General features: G+C 32.5%; 1 protein-coding gene across 1 annotated transcript in view; it reads right to left on the bottom strand.

Annotated features, from left to right (window-relative positions):
* The window catches only part of LOC145321664 (uncharacterized), a 129,519-nt gene continuing 104,054 nt past the window's right edge, over positions 1–25,465 (bottom strand). The window contains exons 19-28 of the mRNA XM_080163160.1: positions 25,063–25,182; positions 23,747–23,896; positions 7,571–7,675; positions 3,211–3,429; positions 2,987–3,070; positions 2,568–2,705; positions 1,868–1,976; positions 1,450–1,546; positions 596–716; positions 1–152 (exon numbers count right to left, since the gene is read on the bottom strand). Of these exons, the coding sequence (XP_080019286.1) occupies positions 52–152; positions 596–716; positions 1,450–1,546; positions 1,868–1,976; positions 2,568–2,705; positions 2,987–3,070; positions 3,211–3,429; positions 7,571–7,675; positions 23,747–23,896; positions 25,063–25,182 (1,244 nt within the window). The 3' untranslated portion in view covers positions 1–51. The remainder of the gene's footprint in view (positions 153–595; positions 717–1,449; positions 1,547–1,867; positions 1,977–2,567; positions 2,706–2,986; positions 3,071–3,210; positions 3,430–7,570; positions 7,676–23,746; positions 23,897–25,062; positions 25,183–25,465) is intronic.

Below are 25,465 nucleotides of genomic sequence, written 5' to 3'. Positions count from 1 at the left end.
GTTTTTATGAGAATATTTAGTAGGTTTGCAAGTAAAAATAAACGTTGATGATCATTCCTGAGCTGGTTGTTTGAGTGGATGTTGGAGGCCATTATGGAAGCTGCCAGTGGCTGCTGGCTCGTTTCCACTTCCAGGCGAATCACAGGGCAATTCTGGAAAATAAAAAGAATGTTTAAGTGTCTCTCCTATTCCCAAATAAAAGATATTGCTTTAGCCTTTTTTGTGCATGATTATATGGTCACACGCCCTTTTAAACAACCAATCCTTTGATTGCACAACCCTTGTCTGGAAGTTATAACTATGCATGTTAATAAGTTGTGCCTGTTTTTGTTGCGCACCTGATATAGCAGCAGTAGGAACCTATCACCTTCCCGACAACGAGCGGATGCGCTACGTGTTAATCAACAGTCAAGGGTTTATTCATTTGATTCGTTTAAAGTAACTTTTATCAAATATCTTTTGCCTTCTTTATACTAGTAACTTTTGATTCGATGGATCCCGTTTACCTGGATTTTCCTCCAGAATGGAGGTATCAAATCCTGTGGATCCATAGCCACTGACGGACCCCTTATACCCGCTGCCAGAACTTGCTTACCTGGATTATCCTCCAGAATGGAGGTATCAAATCCTGTGGATCCATATCCACTGGAGGACCCCATAGACCCGCTGCCAGAACTTGTACAGTCCATTCCTGCACGGCATCCATGCATAGGAACCTAAAAAACGCAAGGATTTTAGGGGATAAGACAATGACCAATAAATTGATGACATCCCTAATGATGATACTCAAATTACCCCTTCTGTATATTACAATAAGTGGTTGAAATGAACACTCAACGTAATGAAGCAACCTATCAAAATTCAATGAAAGTCCCCAAAGTTTTAAGTCAACGAATAAGAAGTGTTATTATAAAACTTTGGGGACTAGTGTAATAAACAATCCAGTTTCCCCCTTCCTCCATGAGAAAAACGGGAAACAAGTACAAATTAAAATTATAAGCAACAACAACAATAAACATTTTAAAGTTCCAGGTGGTATGTATTACAGACCAATTAAGATATTCTTGATTTTACCAGAAAAATTCCTTAATTGTAAAAAACAGAGGTTGTTGTTATAACAAGGAAATTAAAATCTTTCAGGATAATTTAAGCGTATTTAATATTTCTAATTCAAAATTTTCAAGAGTATAGTTAATTTTTTTGGAATGTTCTTGAATTAATACCTTTTCATCAAAAATAGATAGTTGTTCAATAGTGGGAGTAACAAGTAAATTAGATCTCCAAGATCATTAAAACTTAAAGATTTTATAAGGGCAATCTTAAAAGTACTGAATTACTTACTTTTTTTTTCAAGAATAGATAGTTGATAAAACGTAAGGGTTAAAAAAAATCAGATCATTAAAATTAAGGATTTATCAATAATAATCTAGAATGTTCTTGAATTATTACCTTTTCATCTAGAATAGATAGTTGTTCAATAGTGGGAGTAACAAGATCTTCTTCTGTGTCCAGGTTACTTTCATCAATCATCAGAGGTCCTGATTTTAAAGATTTTTATAGTACCCATAAAAATGACGTCATATCAGCCAACCATTGGTCAATTAAAATGTATACTTGCCTATCATTAGTCAATTAAAATTTATACTTGCCTATCATTGGTCAATTAAATTGTATACTATCCTTAATTAATTAGAATGTATACTGGACTACCTTTGGTCAATTAGAATGTATACTGGCCTACCTTTAGTCAATAAAAATGTATACTGGCCTGCAATTGGTAATTAAGTATGTTTATTGGCCTATCATTGGTAATTTGTATTGTATAAAGTCTTTTTTATTAGGCACTATAAGCTGCTTCCCTGATTTTGAATTTTGATAATGTTTAGACTCTGCAGGTTGCTGTTGTTGGTGATTACTGCCAGATAAGGTGAATCCTGCTGGAAGGCTGGAGGGACCACAGTTCACAGGTACAGAACCTCCAAAAAAAATAATATATTGATAGAATCTAGTAATAGTGTCTAACTTTTTATCTTTGTGACGTACCAAAAATCGAAGGATGAGAGGGGAGGTGGGAAAGGAAACTCCTAAAAAAGAGATGGATTTTTGTTACGTCACAAAGATAAAAAGTTAGACACTATTACTAGGTTCATATTGATAGATAGATAGATAGATCCTGGTGTTAGGCTGGAGGGACCACAGTGGACAGGTTCCAATTGAGTTCTCCTTTTTAGGAAAGATTGACATAGGTCCCAGGATGGTTTTAGGCTATCTTATTTATATTTAATACCTGAAATGATTTTATTGTATTTATCTGCCCCCTTCTTACCCCTTTGAAATTATAGCCCCTAGATACTAGAGACGTAGCTGCTAGTCCTGCTAGTTTTTATTTTGTCTGAAGTTTAAGATTTTGGCTGTACTTTTAATACTGTACTAATATATATGTCTTGGCATGGTTTTTACCTCCTGAGCCCGCCCCAAGAGGCTAGGGGTGAATCAATTAGTAAACTATAAAAGGGATAGATCAATGAAACAAATAACAATCTTACTATCAATATTGAAATATTTACCTGAGTGGGGAGTAGAATACACAGGTATAGAATGTGCCTGCTGGCTGCCAGCTGCTGAATATTGGCTGCCAGCTGCCGACTGTTGGCTACCGGCTGCTGTATTATTTTGACCACTGTAGTTACTCTGATTTGTGTATACTGTAAAAATAACAGTTTTTAAAAGTAAAGAACGTAATCATAATCAACCTCTCAGATTCCATTAAAGATAGGGTATAATCAAAAAAAGTCTAGCAACTTCATAATAATTTATGGAAAGAACTTTAAAATCATTTTAAGCTTAATTTGATTTTTAGAAAAAAAAATTATTTATTAATTTTTTATTAGCTCCATATTGGTTACTTAGTTTTCTAAATAATAAAACTCCTTTTTGCTATCTGGTCTTTATAATGAAAAAATTAAGGATTATTTGAAAACTGTGCCTGAATTGTTTAGACTGTAAGCAGATGTTGATATATTTAGAAGGCTGGGTTCCGAACCTGTTGACCCCGTACGTTCATGCTCAACTGAAACAGCAAGATAAATTGGTAAATTAAATTAGATAATTGTGGGCCAATACATTCCGACTAAGTACAATCTTAAGTGACGTGTATTTTCTTTAAACTATTTATTTTTCTATGCGAATTTGTCCAAAATCTTTACTGACCTGTATTTGAAAAAGATTTATCCCTGGGTGTGTTGGGGGCACTGTATCTCGCATATGTTGTCTCTATGGTTGAGGGGCTCGACCTCGCTACCCCCGATATCAGCTGTGTGCTTGTGGGACTCGACCTTGCGCCTCCAGAGATCAGCTGCTGGCTTGTAGGACTCGATCTGGCCCCTCCAGACATTAGCTGGGTGTTCATGTAGATTGGCAAAGGCAAAACTAAAATTAGAAGATTCTTAATTTTTTCAAACGTTTTGAACTTTTAAAAAAAGTGATGATACTCTATAATTCTTTTTGCCTGTCCATCCGTCAGTCTTTTCGCAACACTAAGCTAGAAACGTGATTTCCTCAGCTTCTATTGAAGATAGACAGCTGAAACTTTCATTGAAGATTCCTATGATATATGAGCATCTAGTCTTAAACATTGGTTTGTCCGTTTGGCTGCCGGTCGAATGCATCAAAAGATATAAACTTTATTTTTTTTTGTGATTTTCTTTGAGTTTTGCATATCATCTTTTCTTTGTTATGAAAACTGAACACAAGCTCTATAACTCACTTTGACCGTTTGTTTGATTATTGGTTTGCTATGGATGTCGTTATCCCTGTTTTGATGATAACATGCTCTTTATAATCTTGTCATCCCTGTTATTTTTTAATATTTTAAATTTCAATAATAAAATGATAATCCCAATATAATGAAAATCTAAATATAAAATGATATTTAATTTATTCCTAGAGATGCCTCTCTTATCTATAAAAGCGTAAAGAAAATTTCTTCATTCAATATTACCAAAAGTCAGCAGAAAATAATAGCAAATAACTTTTTTATATAATCAAATATTCTTTTAAGTATAGCATCTACTTTGTATCTTTGTAAGGGTACAGTTGTACGTCATTAAATCACTTTTTTAGCGAAATATTATTTATGCTTTAATTATATACTGACAACTGAGTGTGTAATTTTTTTGTGATTTATTTACAATTCCTGTAAAATAAGGAACATTTGTTCATATAGAATCCTAACAATTATGAACTTATTACAGAGAGAGGTCTATTTATTAATCACCAACCTATGATAACATTTTCTTATATTTGACTTGAAAACTTTGGGGACTTTAATGAAGTTTGATTGGTTAGTTTATTAACCCTTAACAGTCGGGCCCCTTGCCGCCCCTTAATCAGTCGATGGGGGGGGGGGGGGGCGTTCAACGACTCCCCTATTATCTCAGTTCCTATTAGAGCTAGAGGGCTAATTTTTTTGTGCAAGTCCCCTGTGTTATGATGAATTTCCGACCTTAAGTAAGTCAAAGACAATATTCGCTTCCTTCACCTTTTATTTAACAACCTTTGTTTTTAGGTCCTTTTTTACTTAAACATTTAAAACGGCTTTAATTTTTTTTATTTTTGAAGCTAAAAGAAAATTTTATTTGCAGAAAATGTTTATTTTTATGTAAATTTTATATTTAAAATATCAAAACATAAATTTCAGCGGCCGAAGCTGTACTTGGCAGCTGCCAGCCGCCGCAGTCGGCGGTCGGCGGGAAAACGGCGGCGGATCTTTATGAAATTTTTATACATTATGTAGACATGTAAGAAAAGCTTAAGTTTAAAATTTGAAGTCTCTAAGTAAAAAATTGCGGCCACAGGAGCCTTTTAAAGATTTCTGGAGACCTGGAGGATCATACCTAGAACCTGAAATTGACTTGAACACCTGTATTTTATATGAGGATGTACTACTAAAGGATATTTTAGTAATTTGGTAAGATAAAATGCTTTGTTTAAGACAAAAAAATATTTTTGTTCTTTACCTGTATGACCCTGCCAGGTTTGCTGGCATCCTGTGCCCGCCAGGATGGAGATATTCAAAAAATTCCAACTCTCAGTTATGTGTCATACCCATACTTAAAAAGTCAAGCAGTTTGGGCTCTTTATCTTTCACACACAGAAAATGAGATAGAAAAAACCGGATGGGGGGGGGGGGGGCGTTCAAAGCCCCGACCGTTAAGGGTTAAGTTCAGATCTGACTAATTTAGCTATTTATCCACTAATTAAAGACAAAATTGACATTTTATAGCAGACATAATTTTAAAATTTTTGCTGTTTGAACTGATTCCTAAATTATTTATTCCACTCATCAATTCAGATTATTTCTTCAGGCGGAAAAATCAATATCGGAAGAATCTCTTGTTGCGCCATTGGAACATCACCCCTCCCCTTTATACACAGAGAGAGGGGGCAATGGGCTGTTTATAATAATCTTTTCTTATTCGTTGGCTTAACAACTTTGGGGCCTTTAATTGAATTTTGATTGGTTGAGTGTACAGACGTTTCAACCACTAATTGTAAAATACTGAAGAGGTAATTTTGTGTATTAACATTGGGGATGTACATCAATTTATCAGCCATTGTCTTTCGATCCCTGTGTTATAAACCAAGAGTGAAATTCTTCCCGTACTAAATTTCAAAACTGATGACATTCTTTCGACAACCAGCTTCAAAGTTTTATGCCAGTGCAGTGCATTAAATAGAAGTTGCTGGTGTTGATATTATATTGACATGGTTATATAACTGATCAGGGATCCAAAGGGATAAGAAATGGTCGATAACTGGATTAACATCACCAAAGATTACCCCTTCTGTAGATTACAATTATTGATTGAAACGTTTGGACACTCAACTTAGTGAACAAACCAATCAAAATTTAATTAAAGTCCCAAAAGTTGTTAAGTCAACGAATAAAAATTATTAGTTATTATAAAACTTTTGGGACTAGTGTAAAAAACAGCCCAATGTAATTTACATACTTATACTTGGTCAGAACCTTAACCTATAGGAAGAATTAGAAAGACCAAATAAATGAGTTACGGGTGGGGGGGGGGGGGGGTTATAACTGGTACACTCGCGTAAAATAGGATTTTTCCTCCATATCCAATCCTTTCAGTTCTACCAATAGAATATTAACGACGGCTAAATTTACAAATATCATCCTGTTATAAAAGAATTAAGATGTCTGTGAGTTTGTCTGCTTTATCTGTCTGTCTGTTATCTAGGACTAGCGGCTACGCCCCTAGAGGCCTCTAGGGGCACTTGAGGAGAGGAGATTCGAATTTTAAAGCACAATTTATTATTTTAGATTTTAAATGAAAAAGTAAAAAAAATTAGTGGTAGGATTTTTTTTTCTTTAAGGGGGGGGGGGTAACTTTTTCGTCTGCTCTTTTGAAGCGACTTGGCTGTGTTAATATTTACGAAGATATTGCATGATATTCAAAGACCCAATTGAAAGTCGGCACATGATCCACGTGATGGGACTATACAGTTATTTAACCCTTCCCCCCTCTATTGTTTTACTCTAATATCCTTCGTATGAAAGAAAAATAGATTGAGGTAAAAAAAACTAATTTCATCAACGAATGAGAAAATTTGCTCGATGGCTAATGAATCTTTTTAGATAGAAAATCAGTCGGCAGAATCAACTATTTTGCCACTAGTTCAATGAAGTAGATCATATTGCCTATAAAAAAAATGACGTCATACAAAACGAATAAGGGTAGTATACATTTAAATTGACCAATTGTAAAATAGCTTCTCATAGGCATTTGGAAGGTTTACAACTATTTTGGGGGAGGTTACCACTACCGTCCCAAGAGAAATCACCTCTAGAACAAAATGACCCCACTTTAAAAAAAACAAAAATAAACTTTACATTTTAAAACAAAAATTGAGGGAGGAGATAGTCGACTCATCTCCCATCCCATCCTAAAAGCCTATTTTGGCGTAGCCGCTAGTTTAAAAATAAACTTATAGTAATAATTATTTTAAGCCAGAATACTTTAAGAAAAAAGGGGCATAATTACCCCATAAATTATAGGGTAGGAGGGTAATATTGATTCACTAATGAAATAAAGAATCCTAACAAATATCTGATTGAAGTGAAAAAATTACGTTTTACTTAAGGTGTACTTTTTTATAATATGCATTTTTCCTCTTATTTCATTTTGTGTACAAAAGTCTAAAAATTAAAAATCAGAATAAAATATAAGGGAAAAGTATTTACAGTATGGCTTCGAAACAGATTAATATCCGCTGGATTAGAAGCAGTTCTAAGCCATACTGAAATATACTGACCTTCGGCTCCTCCGGGCTTAAAAAACTGGTTTTGATATCATATTTTTTTACTTTGATATCCATGGAAAGCTGTCTATATTGCGATGAGATAAATAATTATTTAATACTTTTGATTGTACATTTTATCATTCATGGAAAATTGAATGATACATGACTTTTCAGTATGGCTTAGAACCGGTTCTAATCCACTGGATATTAATTGATTTCTAAGCCATACTGGAAGTAAATAACTTACCCATATCCAATTTTTCTAGAGCGTAGTTGGGCAGCACTGGATTAGGACCGTTCTTTGGCACTGAATACTGGCTGCTTACTTCTGACAGGCCCCGAGGTATCACCACTAGAAAAAAGAACTGTTTATTACACTAGTCCCCAAACTTCTTGGGCACTGAATACTTGCTGCTTCACCACCCTCCCAATAGAAATCACCTTGTAAAAATTACACTTTCAAAAAAAAGGGTTGTCGAATTCGACCCTCCCAACTCCCTCAAGTTCCCCTAGAGACCTCTAGGGGCGTTACCAATAGTAATAAATATGTTAATTGATATGCATATTTAAAAATCTAAAATCTAATACTAACAGTTTTTTTAATGAGCTATACTTATTGAAATAGTATCAAAAATAGTAACAACAAGGATAGCATTTTACATAAAAAACATTCCTGTTACGCTCTTAGGCACAGGGATATAAAGGGATAACACAAAGGATTATAAATTAATATTTATTTCCAATGATGATATTCAAAATTAGCTATAACCCAATCAAAATTCAATGAAAACAAAATAGTTTTTGCGACAACGAATAGGATATAAAATTTTGGTTTCTAGTCTATGGACAATGTATAGATTTTAAATAACAATATTTATTCTGTTTAGAATGCTAGGACAATTCTAACATACTTCATTATATTAAACAAATACTATTTTGTCAGTCTGCAAAAAACGAACGTTTTTTGATTAAAATAAGTTTAAAAATTTGAAAATTGTAAAAGTTGGGTTTTCTATTGGAAATAAATGATGAAAGAGCTAAAGATAGAAATGCAATGATTGAACGAGGTAGATAAAGAGACACTTTTGTATTTTCATTTTTTATTCTTTATTTATTGTGGAATACAGGGGGAGGGTGGGGACATTAAGCTATTAATTACTTGTCCCAAATATTTTGTTATAAGGATTTCTTATTCGTTGGCTCAACAACTTTGAGGACTTCAATTGAATTTTTTATTGGTTGGTAAATTAAGTTTAGTGATCAAACGTTTCAACAACTATTTTTAATCTTTAGAAGGGCAAATTTTGTGTATTATCCTTGGGGCCGTACATCAATCATAACATGATCCTTTTAAATCCCTTGGAATATGGAAGCATTTTGTTGTCATAAAAATTGCATAGATTAATATGCCAAAATTTAAGAATCATATTATTAAATTTTTATATTTATTCCCACCACAAAAATTCACTATCATCATATAGTTTCATTTAGATCATAAATATCATATTTGATAATATAATTTGAATTTGTCAGAATTATTTGTTTCATTTATTATTTTCATAAATAAAATCCCCAAACTGGTCCAGTTTAAAGATTTACCAATTGTTAAACATTTTGTTGAAGTCTAACAAACACAAATTAATTCTAAATACCATAGTTCTTAGTTTTTTTGCCTATGTAAATTTATATATTGAAGATCTTGCTATTTAGGCGGATATACAATTTTCAAGGGCTTTTAATTGGTTTTTGGCTATTTTGCAAGAATATAAGCCAATACATATTATTACATTTTATTTCTTATAATAAGTTCATAAAAATAACTTGAAGAATATCCTTTTTAAGTATTGAAGTAGTGTTGCATGGATTAATCCTCCAGAAGGAACAAATAATCTACAAAACAAATCATTGAAATACCTATATTTCAACGTTAGATTATATTTGGTAAAATTACAGCTTCAATTATTTGAGAATGTTATAATAATGTAAGTCAGCGTAGCTATTCTATTATGATGTTTCGTACAAAAAAACCCCAATAATAATAATAAAAAATTTTCATAGTATTTTGGATTAAATGCTACAAAATTGTCTAGGCTTACCTAAAAATTAGGATTTCCTTATCCTAACATAGATATAAAGGAATATTTAAAATTAACGAAACCCTTTCTCCCAGGGTAGCTTTTTATAAGATTTGGTGTATTATGACTCTTTCTACTTTTTACTCCTGCGATGCTTTTAACACATTTAAAAAAATATTTATCTTAAGTAAGGATATATAAAATAAAATTTTTCATGATTTTTTAAAGAATATTTTTCCATCCTTGAGTGAACCTCTATGAGTAAAGTTGTAGGTTCATAAAATGCATCAAGAAGTTCAGATGGTGCTTAAAAATAGCAAGCACCAAATTTTATTTTTAGAAAATAAAAAACCTCAATTTTGAAATTCAAGTTAAATTAAAATAACCCCTTATCTAATTTAGATAATAACAATGATTACATCATCCAAAAGAAGCGAAGCACTAAAAATTGACGGATGGACAAACAGACAAAATGAATTGATAAATGTGCTATAATTTTTATAAATCACGAAACCTTTAAACATAATTTTAGAAATCACGAAACCTTTGAACCTAATTTTTAGAAATCACGAAACCTTAATAAAAAACATGTCAATGTCTTTCATGTATAACAGACAGACTAACGGACAAAGTAAATTATACACTCGATGCTCATTAATACAAGGAATCTTCACTAAAAATTTCACCCGTCTATCTTCAATATCAGCCGAGATATTCATATTTCCTCCATAGCGTTACGGACGGAATGACGGACAGACAAAGTGAATGATAGAGTAGCTTTGCTACTAAAAAGAGACGATTACTTTCCATTATAGCAGAGAGAATTTTGAAACAATTAATTAAACCATGCAATGTTAGATATGGTAATTTTTTATTAATGTCGTTCAGTGAATATAAATCAAAAGATAAATGTTTGCTATTGAAAATCAACACTCCGAGCCTAGAAATATATTAGCTTTACTTGTCAAAAATTTGCCAAAAGTTTTCTTATTTACATTATTAGGAATTCAGGAAACAAAAATAAAATTATTAGGATTAAAAAGAAACAAAATTTTGCAGGGATATAAAGGGATACACGGGTAGGCTAAACAAATTCCAGGTTTTTGAAAATACCCATTTAAGCGGATTGCACAGCCTTAAAGTCACATGTCTTGGTATACTAGAAAAGGTAAAAATCAAATTTTCTATTGGGGGCTTTTTGAGAAAATCCGCAAAATATTTTTTTTTCATTTTCGCCTAAAATCCTCTAAAAATAAGGTAAAAAATGTTAGGGTAGGCTTTTTAAAACTGTTATTGCTCAGCCCATAGTTATCCTAAAAAAATGTTAAACATACCAATGGAAAGCTTATTTCCTCTAGTTTTCAAAATGACAAACATTTTTAACGTTCATTCTATAAATTTGTATCAATGTTGCTAAATGTAAAAAGTATCATCAAACACATCTAAATGTACATTCATCTATCTAAATATTGCAAGCTGAATAAAAACCTTGGGTACAAGAATAAAAAAACCTTGGGTACTAGGATGAAAAACCTTGGGTACCAGAATAAAAAATCTTGGGTACCAGAGTTAATATTGTTTACCCTTCGCCATCCTACAGCAAAATACACAACCTCCATCCCTCCCTGACTGGTCTAAATTGATTGAAAGGCCAAAACTCCAGGGATCTAAAGGGATAAGACAATGGTCGATAAATTGATGTACATCTCCAGTAATGTTTACCTCTTATGCATATTGACAATAGTGGTTTAAACATCTGGACACTCAACTTAATCTAACAAATAAAAAACCTTATTTATCATATAAAAATTTGGGGACTAGTGTAATAAACATCCCTTATTACCACCCCCCCCCCCTCCAAAACACAGAGACATTGTACATTAAATTATACTGGTACACAATGTTTTATAACCACTTTATCTTACTCATAGGCTTAAAAACTTTGGGTCTTTTAATTGAATTTTGATTTGTTGGTTCCAAACTATCAGTGTTAAAATTTTTCTACACATAACTTTAATCTACAGAGGCGGTAATTTAGGGGATTTACATCAATCTAAATTTCATTGTCTTATCCCTTAAGATCAATGAAAAGCCCTAATTGTGCATGAACATGAGTTGCGCCTGTTTACGGACCAAGGCATTCCCCCTATACTATTTCTATTATTGTCAAGCGCCAGAAATAGTAGCAGTGGATATTATGACAGGGGGATATTTTTTCTAGGGGCAATTTCTCTTTGGGGGTGTTGGTACCCTCCTCCAAAATAGTTAAAAACCTTCCTAGTACCTATGAGAAGCTACCCGCTAAAGGAGAACCTGATCTGTTCAACAGTTAGCGAGAAGTGTGCGTATCTACTAGGGTCTTTTCAGAAAATTGACCAGTAAGGTCAATGAACTACACCTATGTGATTTTTAAATAAAGACTAGGATGAAAACATTTGTAAAGGCGAAACATGAAAATAATGGAGGGACAAACGGACAAAGTGAGTTAAATAGCAGATGTCATAAAAAAAGTAAGAAAAAAAAAAGATTTTTGTTTTGGTTTCTTTACGATCAGAGCGAAGTTCTTATTATACGCAGCCACCGTATCCAACCAAGTAGAAATACCTTATCAAATGCCTAATCCCCATGGGGAGCTTATTAGTATATTATATTCCTAACCTAACCTAATTAGAAATATCTTTTAGGTTATCCAAATGCCTAACCCCTGCTGGGGTCTTATTTTATTATCCCTTTATTAACCTAACATAGCCCATTTAAACCATCTTAAAGGTTTTTTGAATAACCAACCCTTCCGGGGGGCTTATTTGTATATTCTTAACATAACCTAACCTTTGCAAAAATACCTAAACAAATTTTCCCTTGTCATAATATCCACTGCTACTATGTCTGGCGCTTGACAATAATAGAAATAGTATAGGGGGAATGCATTAGTCTGTAAACAGGCGCAACTCATTTTCATGCACAATTAGGGCTTTTCAGTGATCTTAAGGGATAAGACAATAAAAATTTAGATTAACGAAAATCCCCAAAATTACCCCCTCTGTAGATTAAAGTTATAATAGAAAACATTTAACGCTGACAGTTTGGAACCAACCAATCAAAATTCAATTAAAAGATTCAAAGTTTTTAAGCCTATGAGTAAGATAAAGTGGTTACAAAACATTGTGTACCAGTGTAATTTAATGTACGATGTCTCTGTGTTTTGGAGGAGAGGGGGGGGGGACATTATAGTCTCCAAATCTTTATAAAATAAGGTTTTTTTGTTAGATTAAGTTGAGAGTCCAAACATTTCAACCACTAATATTAATTTAATTTACATAATAGGTAATCATCATTGAAGATGTACATCAATTTTTCGGGCATTGTCTCATCCCTTTAGATCCTTGGAGTCTTGGCCTTTCAATCAGTCAGGGAAGGATGGAGGTTGGTAAGCAATATTCACTCTGGTACTAAAGATTTTTTATTCTGGTACCCAAAGTTTTTCATCTTTGAACCCAAGGTTTTTTATTCTGGTACCCAAGGTTTTTAGCTAGAGGAATGGGGGGGGGGGGGACACAATCAAACCATGCACATGTACATTTAGATGTGTTTGATGATACTTTTTACATTTAGCAACATAGATACAAAACTATACAATGCACGTTAAAAATGTTTGTCATTTTGAAAACTAGAGGAAATAAGCTTTCCATTGGTATGTCTAACCTTTTTTTAGGATAATTATGGGCTGAGCAATAACAGTTTTAAAAAGCCTACCCTAACATTTTTACCTTATTTTTAGAGGATTTTAGGTGAAAATGAAAAAAAAAATATTTTGCGGATTTTCTCAAAAAGCCCCCAATAGAAAATTTGATTTTTACCTTTTCTAGTATACCAAGACATGTGACTTTAAGGCTGTGCAATCCGCTTAAATGGGTATTTTCAAAAACCTGGAATTTTTTTAGCCTACCCGTGGATAAGACAATGGCTGATAAATTGATGTAAATCCCCAATGATGATTCACAAAATTATCCCTTAATTCTGTAGATTACAATTATTGGTTGAAACGTTTAAACAAATCACAATTCAATAAAAGTATCCCAAATTGTTGAGCCTACGAATAAGAAAACGCTATTATATAACTTTAGGGACCAGTGTAATAAGCAGCCCAATGTCCCCTCCCTCCCTGAAAACTAGGTACATTCTTGGTGGCAAAAAAGGACAGTAAAATAATGCATTTTTATACTAAAATAACAGGAATTGTGTCTGTGTGTGTACCGAAGGATCTCGCTAATGGCTGAACCGTTATAGTTCTTCTATTCAGGGTAGCTTCTCAAAGGTCCTAGGAAGTTTTATAACTATTTAGGAAAGGGTAGAACCACCCTCTCAAAATAAATCGCCAAAAATACAAAAAAAAATGAAAGCATTGGCCCAATTAAACTGGTTATCACATGCTCTCTCATTCGTTAGCTTAGAAATGATAAGTGGAAATTTTGATTATCATCATTGGGTATTCACATCAAATAAACCCCAAAATTCTATTTTGATTTATAAATATTTTGCTTTTACTTTAATAATTTCCTAATAAAATATTTCATTGTTTAAATAACATGGTTTGAAATACTATTTTATATTTTGTGCTACATAGAACTATTACAATGATTTATTATTATTAAATTCTGAATTATTTCTACATTTCCCACCACTAGAAATATATTTTTATTTTCATTTCATCTGTAAACTTGTAGGGATCTAAAGGGATAAGACAATGGCCAATAATTGATGTACATTCCTAATGTAGATTTCAATTAGTGGTTGAAACGTATTTAAATGAACCAACCCAAATTCAATAAATCTTCCCAAGGTTGTTAAGCCAACGAATACGATAATGTTATTATAAGACTTTGGGGACTAGTGTAATAAACAGTCCAATGTCCCCTTCCTCCCTGGTAAACTTGTCTGTCTGTTTATTGTTTATTTCCAGATTTATAGTTTTTCACAAGGAAAATTATTTTCTCGTATTCATTCGAATCCGGTGGATAGGAACCGGTTCTCATCCATACGAAAAAACTATGTATAGCATCGTATTATATAGAATAGAATAGAATAGAATTTATTAACTAATGCAATACATTTAAATTATTAAATATACATATGAAATCATATTTTAAAAATTGCATAGCAAGGAGTAATTAAGCCTTGGAGTAGGCCGTAAATTTACCCCTTTAATTGATTTCATTTATTATTTTATTTATAGCAAGAATTACAAAAATTATTTATTATATAAAGATATTTACACAAATTTAATAGATCAATAATTAAGTGGGTTGACTAAATAACTATTTACAGTTACAGAAGTTGGTACAGATTTTATTTCTTACAGGAAAAGCATTTTCTTTTGTTGCAATGAAATGATTTATAATTTAAAAAATAATCTTTTTTAATCATGGACAATAATTTCTTTACAGAGTCTGAAAGCCTTATTTCATTTCTCAAGTTATTCCAAAGTTTTGGAAATGACACTGCTGGAAAATATTCAAGATGTTTTGTTTTAGGTATACTTATCAGTAATCACTGAGAAGAAAGAACTTTAAACATGTTATCAAAGCTTTCTGGGAGTTTCTTATGAAAAAAATTACTTATAAAATTTAAAATGTTTAAATTTACCAAATCATCAAATTTTAAGATTTTAGATTGTCCAAACAAAATTTCAGTGTGTGCATTATAATTAGCACCTACAATAATCCTTATTGCCCTTTTTTGGTGTTTTCTTATTTGATCAATATCTTTACTTTTAGAGAGGCCCCATGTGATATTAGAATAATTTAAGTGAGGCAAAATCATTGAGGAATAAATCGTTTTCAAAGTTTTTGATGGGAGAACATTTTTTATTTGATTTAATGCATATAGAGAACTAGAAACTTTGTTTTTTACCATTTTTGTATGCTCATTCCAATTGAGAAATTCATCAAGATGTACCCCAACAAATTTAAAAGACTTTGTTTCATTTTCATTGCTGATTCTCTCAACTTCCTCCCCATTAATGAAGATTCTAAAGTTATTATTGACAGGTTGCATACTGCTAAGTCTGAAGACCATGTATTTTGTTTTAGATACATTTAAAGAAAGTTTATTTGCCCTAAACCATACTGATGCCTTATCTAATTCTTCATTTAATGATGTTTTTATGGTTTCTAAATTACTTGAGGTTTTACAAAAGATTGTGTCATCTGCAAAAAGGCTACAAAATAATGTTGTTGAATTTGGAAGGTCGTTTATATACAACAAGAACAAAATTGGTCCAATGACAGAGCCCTGTGGTACTCCATGGGTTAATACTTTTTCTTCGGACTTTACACCATTTATTTCAACATACTGTTTTCTATTAGTTAGATAATTTTCAAACCATTTTGTAGATACACCTTTAAAACCATAGTGTTTTAGTTTGGATAGTAAAATTGGTATATCACCCGTGTCAAATGCCTTTTTAAGGTCAAGAAACACACAAGCACTGTATTCTGATTGGGGCTTATTCAGTCCGTCATAAACTTTGTTGATTAAATGTATCAGTGGTTGTTGTGTATCTCTTGACCTTCTGAAGCCATATTGATGTTGATATAACATTTTGTTTCCCTCAAGATATCTAATCATTTGAAAAGCAACAATTTTCTCAAGTAATTTAGAGAGGGCTGGAAGTATGGAAATAGGACGATAATTGTCAAATCTATCTCTTTCACCAGCTTTGTAAATAGGTATAATTTTTGCACATTTATAGTTATCAGGAATGTAGCCAGTGTTTAAAGAGAGGTTAAACAGGTGAATGATAGGCTTTACAATTATTGGCATTATTTCTTTTAAAAGTTTCATAGAGATATTATCATTACCTACACTTGATTTTGATTTTAATTTGGACAAAGTTATATTGATAATAAAAGAGTTTACTTCCTGAAAGTTAAATTCTTCATCATATTGATCCCCCAAGAAATCCCTGAAAGATTTAGAAGATTGAGGTATTGATTCAGAAAGTCTTGGCCCAACATCAACAAAAAAGTCATTAAAACCATTGGCTATCTCAGAGAAAGTATTATAGGATTTTTGTGCATCTGTAAAAACACAAGGCACGTCATTTTTACACTTTTTTTTCTTGACTATTAAGTTAATTAGCGACCAAGTCTTTCTGATATCAGTAACACAATCTTCAAATCTTTCATGGTAATATTTTTTCTTCTCTTTTCTAGCAAGTTTTTTGAATTTATTATTTAGGCATTTAAATTTATTTTCAGCAGATTCAGTCCTATGTTTAAGTTTGTTTTTAAAGGCCCTATTTTTGGCTTTTCTGATTTTTAATAACTCCTGTGACATCCACGGGTTAATAGGAACTTTTCCTTTGTTAACACATTTTTCTTTTAAAGGGAAACTCTCTGTAAAGTACTTTTCTAATATGTTACCAAAACTTTCAAAGGCAGTTTTCGGAATATTATCATTATTAACACCTTCCCAATTTTGTGAAGAGAGTTTCTCTTTAAAGTTTTCTATGTTATTTGGACTCATATCATAATAATATTGTTTTTGGTTTGAAGTATTTTTTTCACAAGTTACATTTAAGTAAAAAATTGGGAGATGATCAGAAATAGATATAATTAGGTTGCTTTCATAAAATTCTTGCTTTTTATTGCTAAAAATGTTATCAATGAGAGTTGCTGAATTTTGACAAATTCTAGTAGGTAGAGTAATCATTGGTAGAAAAGAAGAGGATATTAATAGGTTCAAAAGATCATTTGTTTGGTTGTGGGAATCAAAGTTTAGAAAATTTGCATTGAAATCACCCCCAAATATAATTTCATCAGATTCTTTTAAAACTGGGTCAGTTTTAAGAAATGTTAATTTTTCTCCAAACCATTCTATAAAGTTATTTAAGTTACCACCAGGAATTCTGTAAATGTTGCCTATAATCTTAAATTTGTTCTTACCAAAAAATACTTTTATGAATTGAGTCTCAAATTCGCCCTCTAAAATATATGATAATTCATCAATAATTTCATAACTTAAGTTTTGCTTAAGATATATTCCTAAACCCCCACCCCTTTTTCCTTCCCTTGTTTGTAAGATAATATCTTGATAATTTTCTAATCTAGTGGTCTGTGCGTTATTTGCTGCCCAAATTTCTTGAAATAATAGAATACTAAAAGAAAATTTTTCAGTTTCTATCTCCGATAATAATTCTTGTATATCGTCGATTTTATTATTTATACTTCTAATATTCTGACTATAGACTGAAAACTTTTCCTCCCTCTTTCCAATGAAGTTTACAAATTCATGGTTTTCAAAGTAAGAACACGAATGATTTAAATTTGAATCTAATTGCAAAGAATTATGTCCAAGATTATTAACTAACTCATCATCCATTTTTAATTTGAATGCTTATATTATTTTTGTTTGAATATACCAAAGAAAAAAAAGCATTAAACAACCCATTTTTAATGCTATGATAATTTACACAGAACATATACATAGTAAAATAAATATTAAGTGATAACAGATAGAGATTAGTTTAAAATTCGGGTTTTTCAAAATAAAATATTCATCCCATTTTTACACCATTATATTCTAGTTTGATTCACTTTCGGATTGTTTATCATATTTTACAGGAGACAAGTTGGAGTAACTCACCCACATAGTAAGTTTTAGAGTTGTCATTTTTGTAATCCAAAGTTAGCCGTTTGGGAGCCGCTCCTTTGCTCAAAGTGACACTGATAACACCATTTTCATTAGAAGTAAAATGGTTTATCTTTCCATCCCTTTTAAGCTCCTTTAGTTTTCTGATTAAATCTGAACGCCTTTTTGTGAGTTGGAAAGTTAACCAAAAGTTAGGTCGTTTTACCTTTCTCACCTCCTCTTTCTGGGCTCCTCCCACTGATGCCTCCCCCTCCATCGCTCCTCCCTCCATCTCGTTCCCCTCCATCGCCCCTCTCTTTCTTTCCCCAGGTTGACCTACAATCTCCTCCTCTTTCCTGGGCTGTGATGGCTTGGGCCCTTTCAAAATCGCCGAACATAGTTTAGCATATGCTAAACCCATCCTTCGATTATTAAACCTTATAATACCACAACCTTTGGATGTAGGGTGGCATGCTTCAATATCCAGAGCTGGGTCAATATGAACACCATAATACTTCTCTATAGTGTCGCATATTTGCTGGGTGTATGGTTCTTCTCCAATTTCTTCTGGCTCTTTTAGAATAGACTTAAGGTTCTTGGCTGCATTTTCTGGCGAGGCAAATAATAAAGTACCTTTCATTGCTCTTTGTTGGTTCTGGTCAATGTGATCGCTGTTATATCTGACCTGTGCCTGTATGTTGGTGGGAACACCATTTCCTTTCCATCTGTTGTTATCTCCTCCCCCTCCTCTGGGCAAGTTTGTACCATTCTTCCCCTTTCCACCCTTTACTTCCCACTCTTCCTCGTCGCTTGAACTCTCACTTCCTGACTCTTTAAGCTGGGTAATTTCATTTTTAAGTTGACCGATAGTTTTAATTAGGGTGTTTAAAACACTTTTAACAGAATTTTCATTTAATGTCAATTTATTTACATCAACTTTTAACTCACTTAAAAATGCACTAGTGATTGGGTCCAATTTTACTTGAGTCACTTGAGGTGGTTTGTTAGGGATCTTTTTTGGTCCCATTTTACAGCTATAACTTTAATTTGTTAGAGATTTATATATTTTTTTGAATCACCCTTGTCCAAATCTAATCACTTGAAAACATGTGAACAGGACAAGATACAAAACTAAACATACATACAGACACACAGACACAGATCCTCTTACTTTTATATAAGGATTGTTGAATAGTTATTTCTCGCATCGTATTATATCCAGCTCTCTACGAATATAAAAATGTACAATCATAAAATTAAAACCAGTTTTTTTAGCCGGTGCCTTCGGCACCTCGGGGCTAAAAAAACTAGTTTTAATCTTATAATTGTACATTCTATATCCGCGGAAAGCTGTTTATAATACGATGCGAGAAATAACTATTCAACAATCCTTATATAAAAGTAAGAGGATCTGTGTCTGTGTGTCTGTATGTATCGAAAGATCTCGCTATCCGATGACCCATATGGATCTCCCCCTTTCAATGTAGCTTTTCATAGATCCTTGGAAGGTTTATACCTATTTTGGGGGAGGGTATCACCATCCTTCCAAGAGAAATTGCCACTAAAAAAATATTCCTCCACCCGCAAACTTTAAATTTCTTTTTAAAACTTAATTAAAATTAAGGGGGTCGACTATTCCCCTTACCTTAAGTGCCACGGGAGGCCCCTAGAGGCGCAGCTACTAGTAAAAAGTACCCAATCCAAAAATTAGTGTTTAGAAATACTCATTTTATAATTTTATTTCAGTATTTACCAAGGCTTGCATTTATAATTAAAATTGTTTTCATGACAAAAAGTAAAATACTGCAGTAGAGTAAATAAATGATTTTCCTCATTAGTTTTCTTTCCATAAATGCATTTATATATAAAAAGTATATTATTGAATGAATAAATTATAATTATTTTTTTCTTCTAGTTTCCAGTATGGCTTAGAAACCCATAAATATCCGCTGGATTAGAACCAGTTCTTAGTTATACTGAAAAATCATCTATAGCATAGTATTACAGACAATTTTCCAATAAGATTGAAATAAAAATGATAAAATTAAAACCAGTTTTTTTAGCCCAGGACTTCGGCCCCTCAGGGCTAGCTAACAATACTGTTTTTGTTCTTGTAATTTTTTTTAATATCCGCGGAAAGCTGTCTATGAGACGATGCGATAAATAACTATTCTTGATATACTTCTGAATATATATGTTTGTTAGGTTAGATTTCTATTTTGTTTAATAACCTAAACCAAGAAAACTAAGGTATCTTAAGGGATAAGACAATTCACAATAAATTGATATACATCCCTAGTACAAAATCACCATAATTGTGAATTAAAACTATTGGTTGAAAAGTTTGCACGCTACTAGTCTGGAACCAATTAATGAAAATAAAAAAAAACTACTAAAAGTTTTCAGCCAACCTATAGTATAATGTGGTTATATAACTTTGAGTGTATTTTCGAGTCTAATGTCCCCTCCCTCCGTAAAATTATTCTATAAATTGTGAGTATTAAAATTATCTATTAAAACCAACAAATGAGAGAATCATTACGTAGATAAAACTTTGGATTCTAGCATAATTTACTTGGATCTTACAACACACTTTCATGTTTTCCTTTAAATTGAAGCTTGCAGCGGACTAAAATAACTATTCCCCCCATCCATCCCCTCTGACCCATCCCCTCATCTCCTACTAGATGAACGAACTGACCAATAAATGAGTTCTATTTAGCAATCTAAACTAACGAAAATCATAATATCCACGTATATTCTACATCCATTTATATAATCCAGATGAATCCTTTTATGAATATTTACACCCTTGTTTTCACATAATATGCAGGAATCTAAAGGGATAAGACAATGGCCGATAAATTGATGTATATCCCCTATGATGATACACCAAATTATACCTTCTGTAGATTAAAAAAAGATGTTGAAACGTTTAATTAATCAACTTAATGAATCAATCAATCAAAATTCAATAAAAGTTCCAAAAGTTGTTAAACCAACAAATAAGAAAACGTTATTTGGGGACTAGGGTAATAAAAAGCCTAATGTCCTCTCCCTCCCTGCAAAATATTTATTTTGTAACAAAACATAATACAAATAAATTCCCCATACATAATTCTAAATAAGGAATTTAGTCGAAGTAAATAAACAAAAAATTCAGATAGAGAGGACAATGGGCTGTTTATTACACTAGTTCCCAAAGTTTTATAATAACATTTTCTTGTTCGTTGGCTCAACTTCTTTGAAGACTTTAGTGAATTTTGATTGGCTAATTCAATTAACTAAGTGTTCAATCGTTTCAAACCCTAATTCCAATCTACGCCCCTCCTCCCCCCCCCCCCTATTATCTCAGTTCCTATTATAGCAAGAGGGCTAAAGATTATTGTGCAGGTCCCCTGATTGATAATAAATTTCCGACCTTAAGTGAGTCAAAGTCAATTTTCGCTTCCTTCACCCTTTTATTTAACAAAATTTGTTTTTAGGTCCGTTTTTACTTTAAAATTTCAAACGGCTATCGGCGTTCGGCGGGAAAACGGCGGTGGATCTTTATTAAAAATTTAATACGTTATGTAGACATGTAAGAAAAGCTTAAGTTTAAAATTTGAAGTCTCTAAGTAAAAAATTGCGGCCACAGAAGCCTTTTAAAGATTTCTGGAGACCTGGAGGATCAAGACCTGCTGGATCATACCTGGAACCTAAAATTGACTTAAACACCTGCATTTCATATAAGGATGTACTTCTAGAGGATATTTTAGTTTTTTGGTAAGATAAGATGCTTTGTTTCTGAAAAAAAAATATTTTTGCTCTTGACATGGATGACCCTGCAAGGTTTGCTGGCATCCAGGATGGAGATATTCAAAAATTCTATTTCTCAATTATTTGTCATAAGGTGTAATTTTGTGTATCATCATTGGGGATGTACATCAATTTATCGGTCATTGTATTCCTGAATAATTCCTATTATTCTCATATATTTATTATATTATTAAACATATCCCTGTATCTCTGTATAATTCCTATTATTCTCATATATTTATTATATTATTAAACATATCCCTGTATTCCTGAATAATTCCTATTATTCTCATATATTTATTATATTATTAAACATATCCCTGTATTCCTGAATAATTCCTATTATTCTCATATATTTATTATATTATTAAACATATCCCTGTATCTCTGTATAATTCCTATTATTCTCATATATTTATTATATTATTAAACATATCCCTGTATTCCTGAATAATTCCTATTATTCTCATATATTTATTATATTATTAAACATATCCCTGTATCTCTGTATAATTCCTATTATTCTCATATATTTATTATATTATTAAACATATCCCTGTATTCCTGAATAATTCCTATTATTCTCATATATTTATTATATTATTAAACATATCCCTGTATCTCTGAATAATTCCTATTATTCTCATATATTTATTATATTATTAAACATATCCCTGTATCTCTGTATAATTCCTATTATTCTCATATATTTATTATATTATTAAACATATCCCTGTATCTCTGTATAATTCCTATTATTCTCATATATTTATTATATTATTAAACATATCCCTGTATTCCTGAATAATTCCTATTATTCTCATATATTTATTATATTATTAAACATATCCCTGTATCTCTGTATAATTCCTATTATTCTCATATATTTATTATATTATTAAACATATCCCTGTATTCCTGAATAATTCCTATTATTCTCATATATTTATTATATTATTAAACATATCCCTGTATTCCTGAATAATTCCTATTATTCTCATATATTTATTATATTATTAAACAACACAAAAGTAAACTAGATAATATTATATAGATAATAATAATAATAAAGGAAAGTTAGCAGGGATCTAAAGGGATAAGGCAATAGCCGTTAAATAAATACACATTCACAATAATAATACACAAAATTACCCCATCTGTAGATTACAATTAGTGGTTAAAACGTTTGGACTAAATGACCAAACTAATCAAAATTCAATTTAAAAGTCCCCAACGTTGTTAAGCCAATGAATAAAAAAACTTTATTATAAGACTTTGGAGACTTTTGTAATGAACAGCCCAATGTCCCCTCCCTCCCTGGAAAATTAGGCCAAAGTATAAAACTAATGTAATACAAAGATAACAATTATATACATTAGTTGCACAGTTTCATTCTTTTGATAATATAATACAATTTATAAAATACATAAGAATAAAAAAACAGGCATTTTCTTATGAAAGTTCATTGTAAAAAGAGAATCTTCTTACATCAATTCAGCCGTATATCTTAAATGGCAGGTGAGTAAATCACAACTCCTTAATAGAGTTACAGACTGACGGACGGAAGGACATTGTGAGTTTTTTTAGTATCTTTACTATTTCCATAGAATATAAATTCATGAAACACTTTTCACAATTCTAAACCAATAATGCATTTATTTATTTATTGCAACGTATTATAGACAGCTTTCCGCTGATAATAAAATGAAAAATTACATTAAAAACCAGTTTTCTTGGCCTCGAGTGGCCGGTGTCCCGAGCCAACAAAACTGGCATTAATTTTATGATTTTTCATTAAATATTAGTGAACATTGTCTGTAATACAATGCCATATATGATTTTTCACTATGGCTAAAAACCGGTTCTAATCCAGCGGATATCAATCGGCTTCAAAGCCATACTGGAAAAAGCAAAATTACCTTGTGAAGAAGTAACGGGTATGTTCTTAGGAACTCCATAGTGAGGTGGCTCAATGCTGTGGCGTGTCGGGGAGGGGGTCCTAGCTCCACCCCCACTGTCACCACCCCGTCCCACTGTGCTAGGGGGTGTACTCAGTCGAGATCCGGACCCTGATAGGAAAGAGATAGTTAAGGTCACGGGTAGATATTTGGAAATAATTTGGTAGTGATAGAAATTTCGTAGGGATAGTTTTTTCGTCATAATCAATTCATATTAATTCCAATAATATGCTACGCAACCAGTTCTAGATTAGTGAAGCACACAAAAATCAATAGACAGAGTGAGTAATAAATTAGTAGAAAATCACATTTTACACACAGCGTTAAGAACTGACTGAATTAGATACTTTCATCAAAACCCCTACTAACCCTTTAATTGACTAACCTTTGACTCTTAGTTCTATCTGTGATAGGTGTTTAGACATCAGACACCTGACACAGCAGCAACGCTGATTTTTCTAACTAAGATTCAAACTAATCACATCTCTGACAACTAGCGTTTGCGGTAGCTGTCTATAGTGCCCTAAGAAAATGGGATAGATGTCACTGCTTTTGGTCTACCTATTTTATTGACATCAGGAAATACCCTATACCCCAGGGGCGTCCAAGCTTTTTATTTTGGGGGGGGTAAAATTTTTTTAAGGGGGGGGTAATTCGGTTTTGGGGGGGGTAAAATGGCGCGCGAAGCGTGCCGCAAATTTTTTTCACCCCCCCAAAATTTTTACCCCGGGGGTAAAATTTGCTTGGGGGGGGGGAGTAATTACCCCCCCTGAAATCTTTTGGCAGGGGTAAAATTTGTTTACCCCCCCCAAAATTTACCCCCAGGGTAAAATTTTTGGGGGGGTTAAGTTAAATTTTATCAAAAATTTAGTATTAAAAATGTGCGCGAAGCGCGCAAAAATTTTTTTTGTTAGAGATTTTCTATTTTGGGGAGGGTATTTACCCCCCCAAAATTGTTTAGGGGGGGTAAATACCCCCTCCTAAATGGTTGGGGGTGCCTACGGCACCCCCAGGGTAGGGGTAAATTTAAAATGGGGGGGGTAAAATGAAAAATTTTTTGGGGGTGCCTACAGCACCCCTAAATTCGTTGGGGGGGGGGGGGGGTAATCGCCCCATTACCCCCCACCTTGGACGCCTATGCTATACCCCATCTCTTTTCTATGGGATTTCTTTTCCCCTTCCCTTCCCTTTCTCTTTCCCTCTACTATCTATCCCCATTTTCCTAGGGCACTTAACACAGCTACGCATTTGTGTCAATACAAGCAAATATTTAATACCTTGTGTGTTAAAGAATGGTGAATAGCTGCGCCCCAAGCCAGAGTTACTTAGTGAACTAGGCCCTGAGCCAGGGGTGCTTAGTGAACTCGGCCGTTGCGCTGCTGATACAGGAACTTTACCTAAAAATATGTTCCACATAGTAAAACTTTTTTTCAATTCAGGGAGCTACAATTTGATTATGTTCTTTTTTTTTGATCTCAAGGGATAAGACAATGGGCGACCAATAGATGCACAACACCAATTATGGAAACAAAATTACCCCTTCTAAATATTAACAAAGATTAAAATTATTGGTGGAAAAGAATGACAATGTTCAGTTGTAATACTCAATCGAAATCTAATTAAAGATTTCAAACCTATGAATAAGAGAAAGTATTGATAATACTCTGGGGAAAGTAGTAG

Source organism: Acartia tonsa, chromosome 6 (genome assembly GCF_053477335.1).
Source record: "Acartia tonsa isolate MP-2025a chromosome 6, ASM5347733v1, whole genome shotgun sequence".
NCBI lineage: Eukaryota > Metazoa > Arthropoda > Copepoda > Calanoida > Acartiidae > Acartia > Acartia tonsa.
Note: the sequence above shows the minus strand (reverse complement) of the source record. Positions and strands in the feature narration are given on the sequence as shown.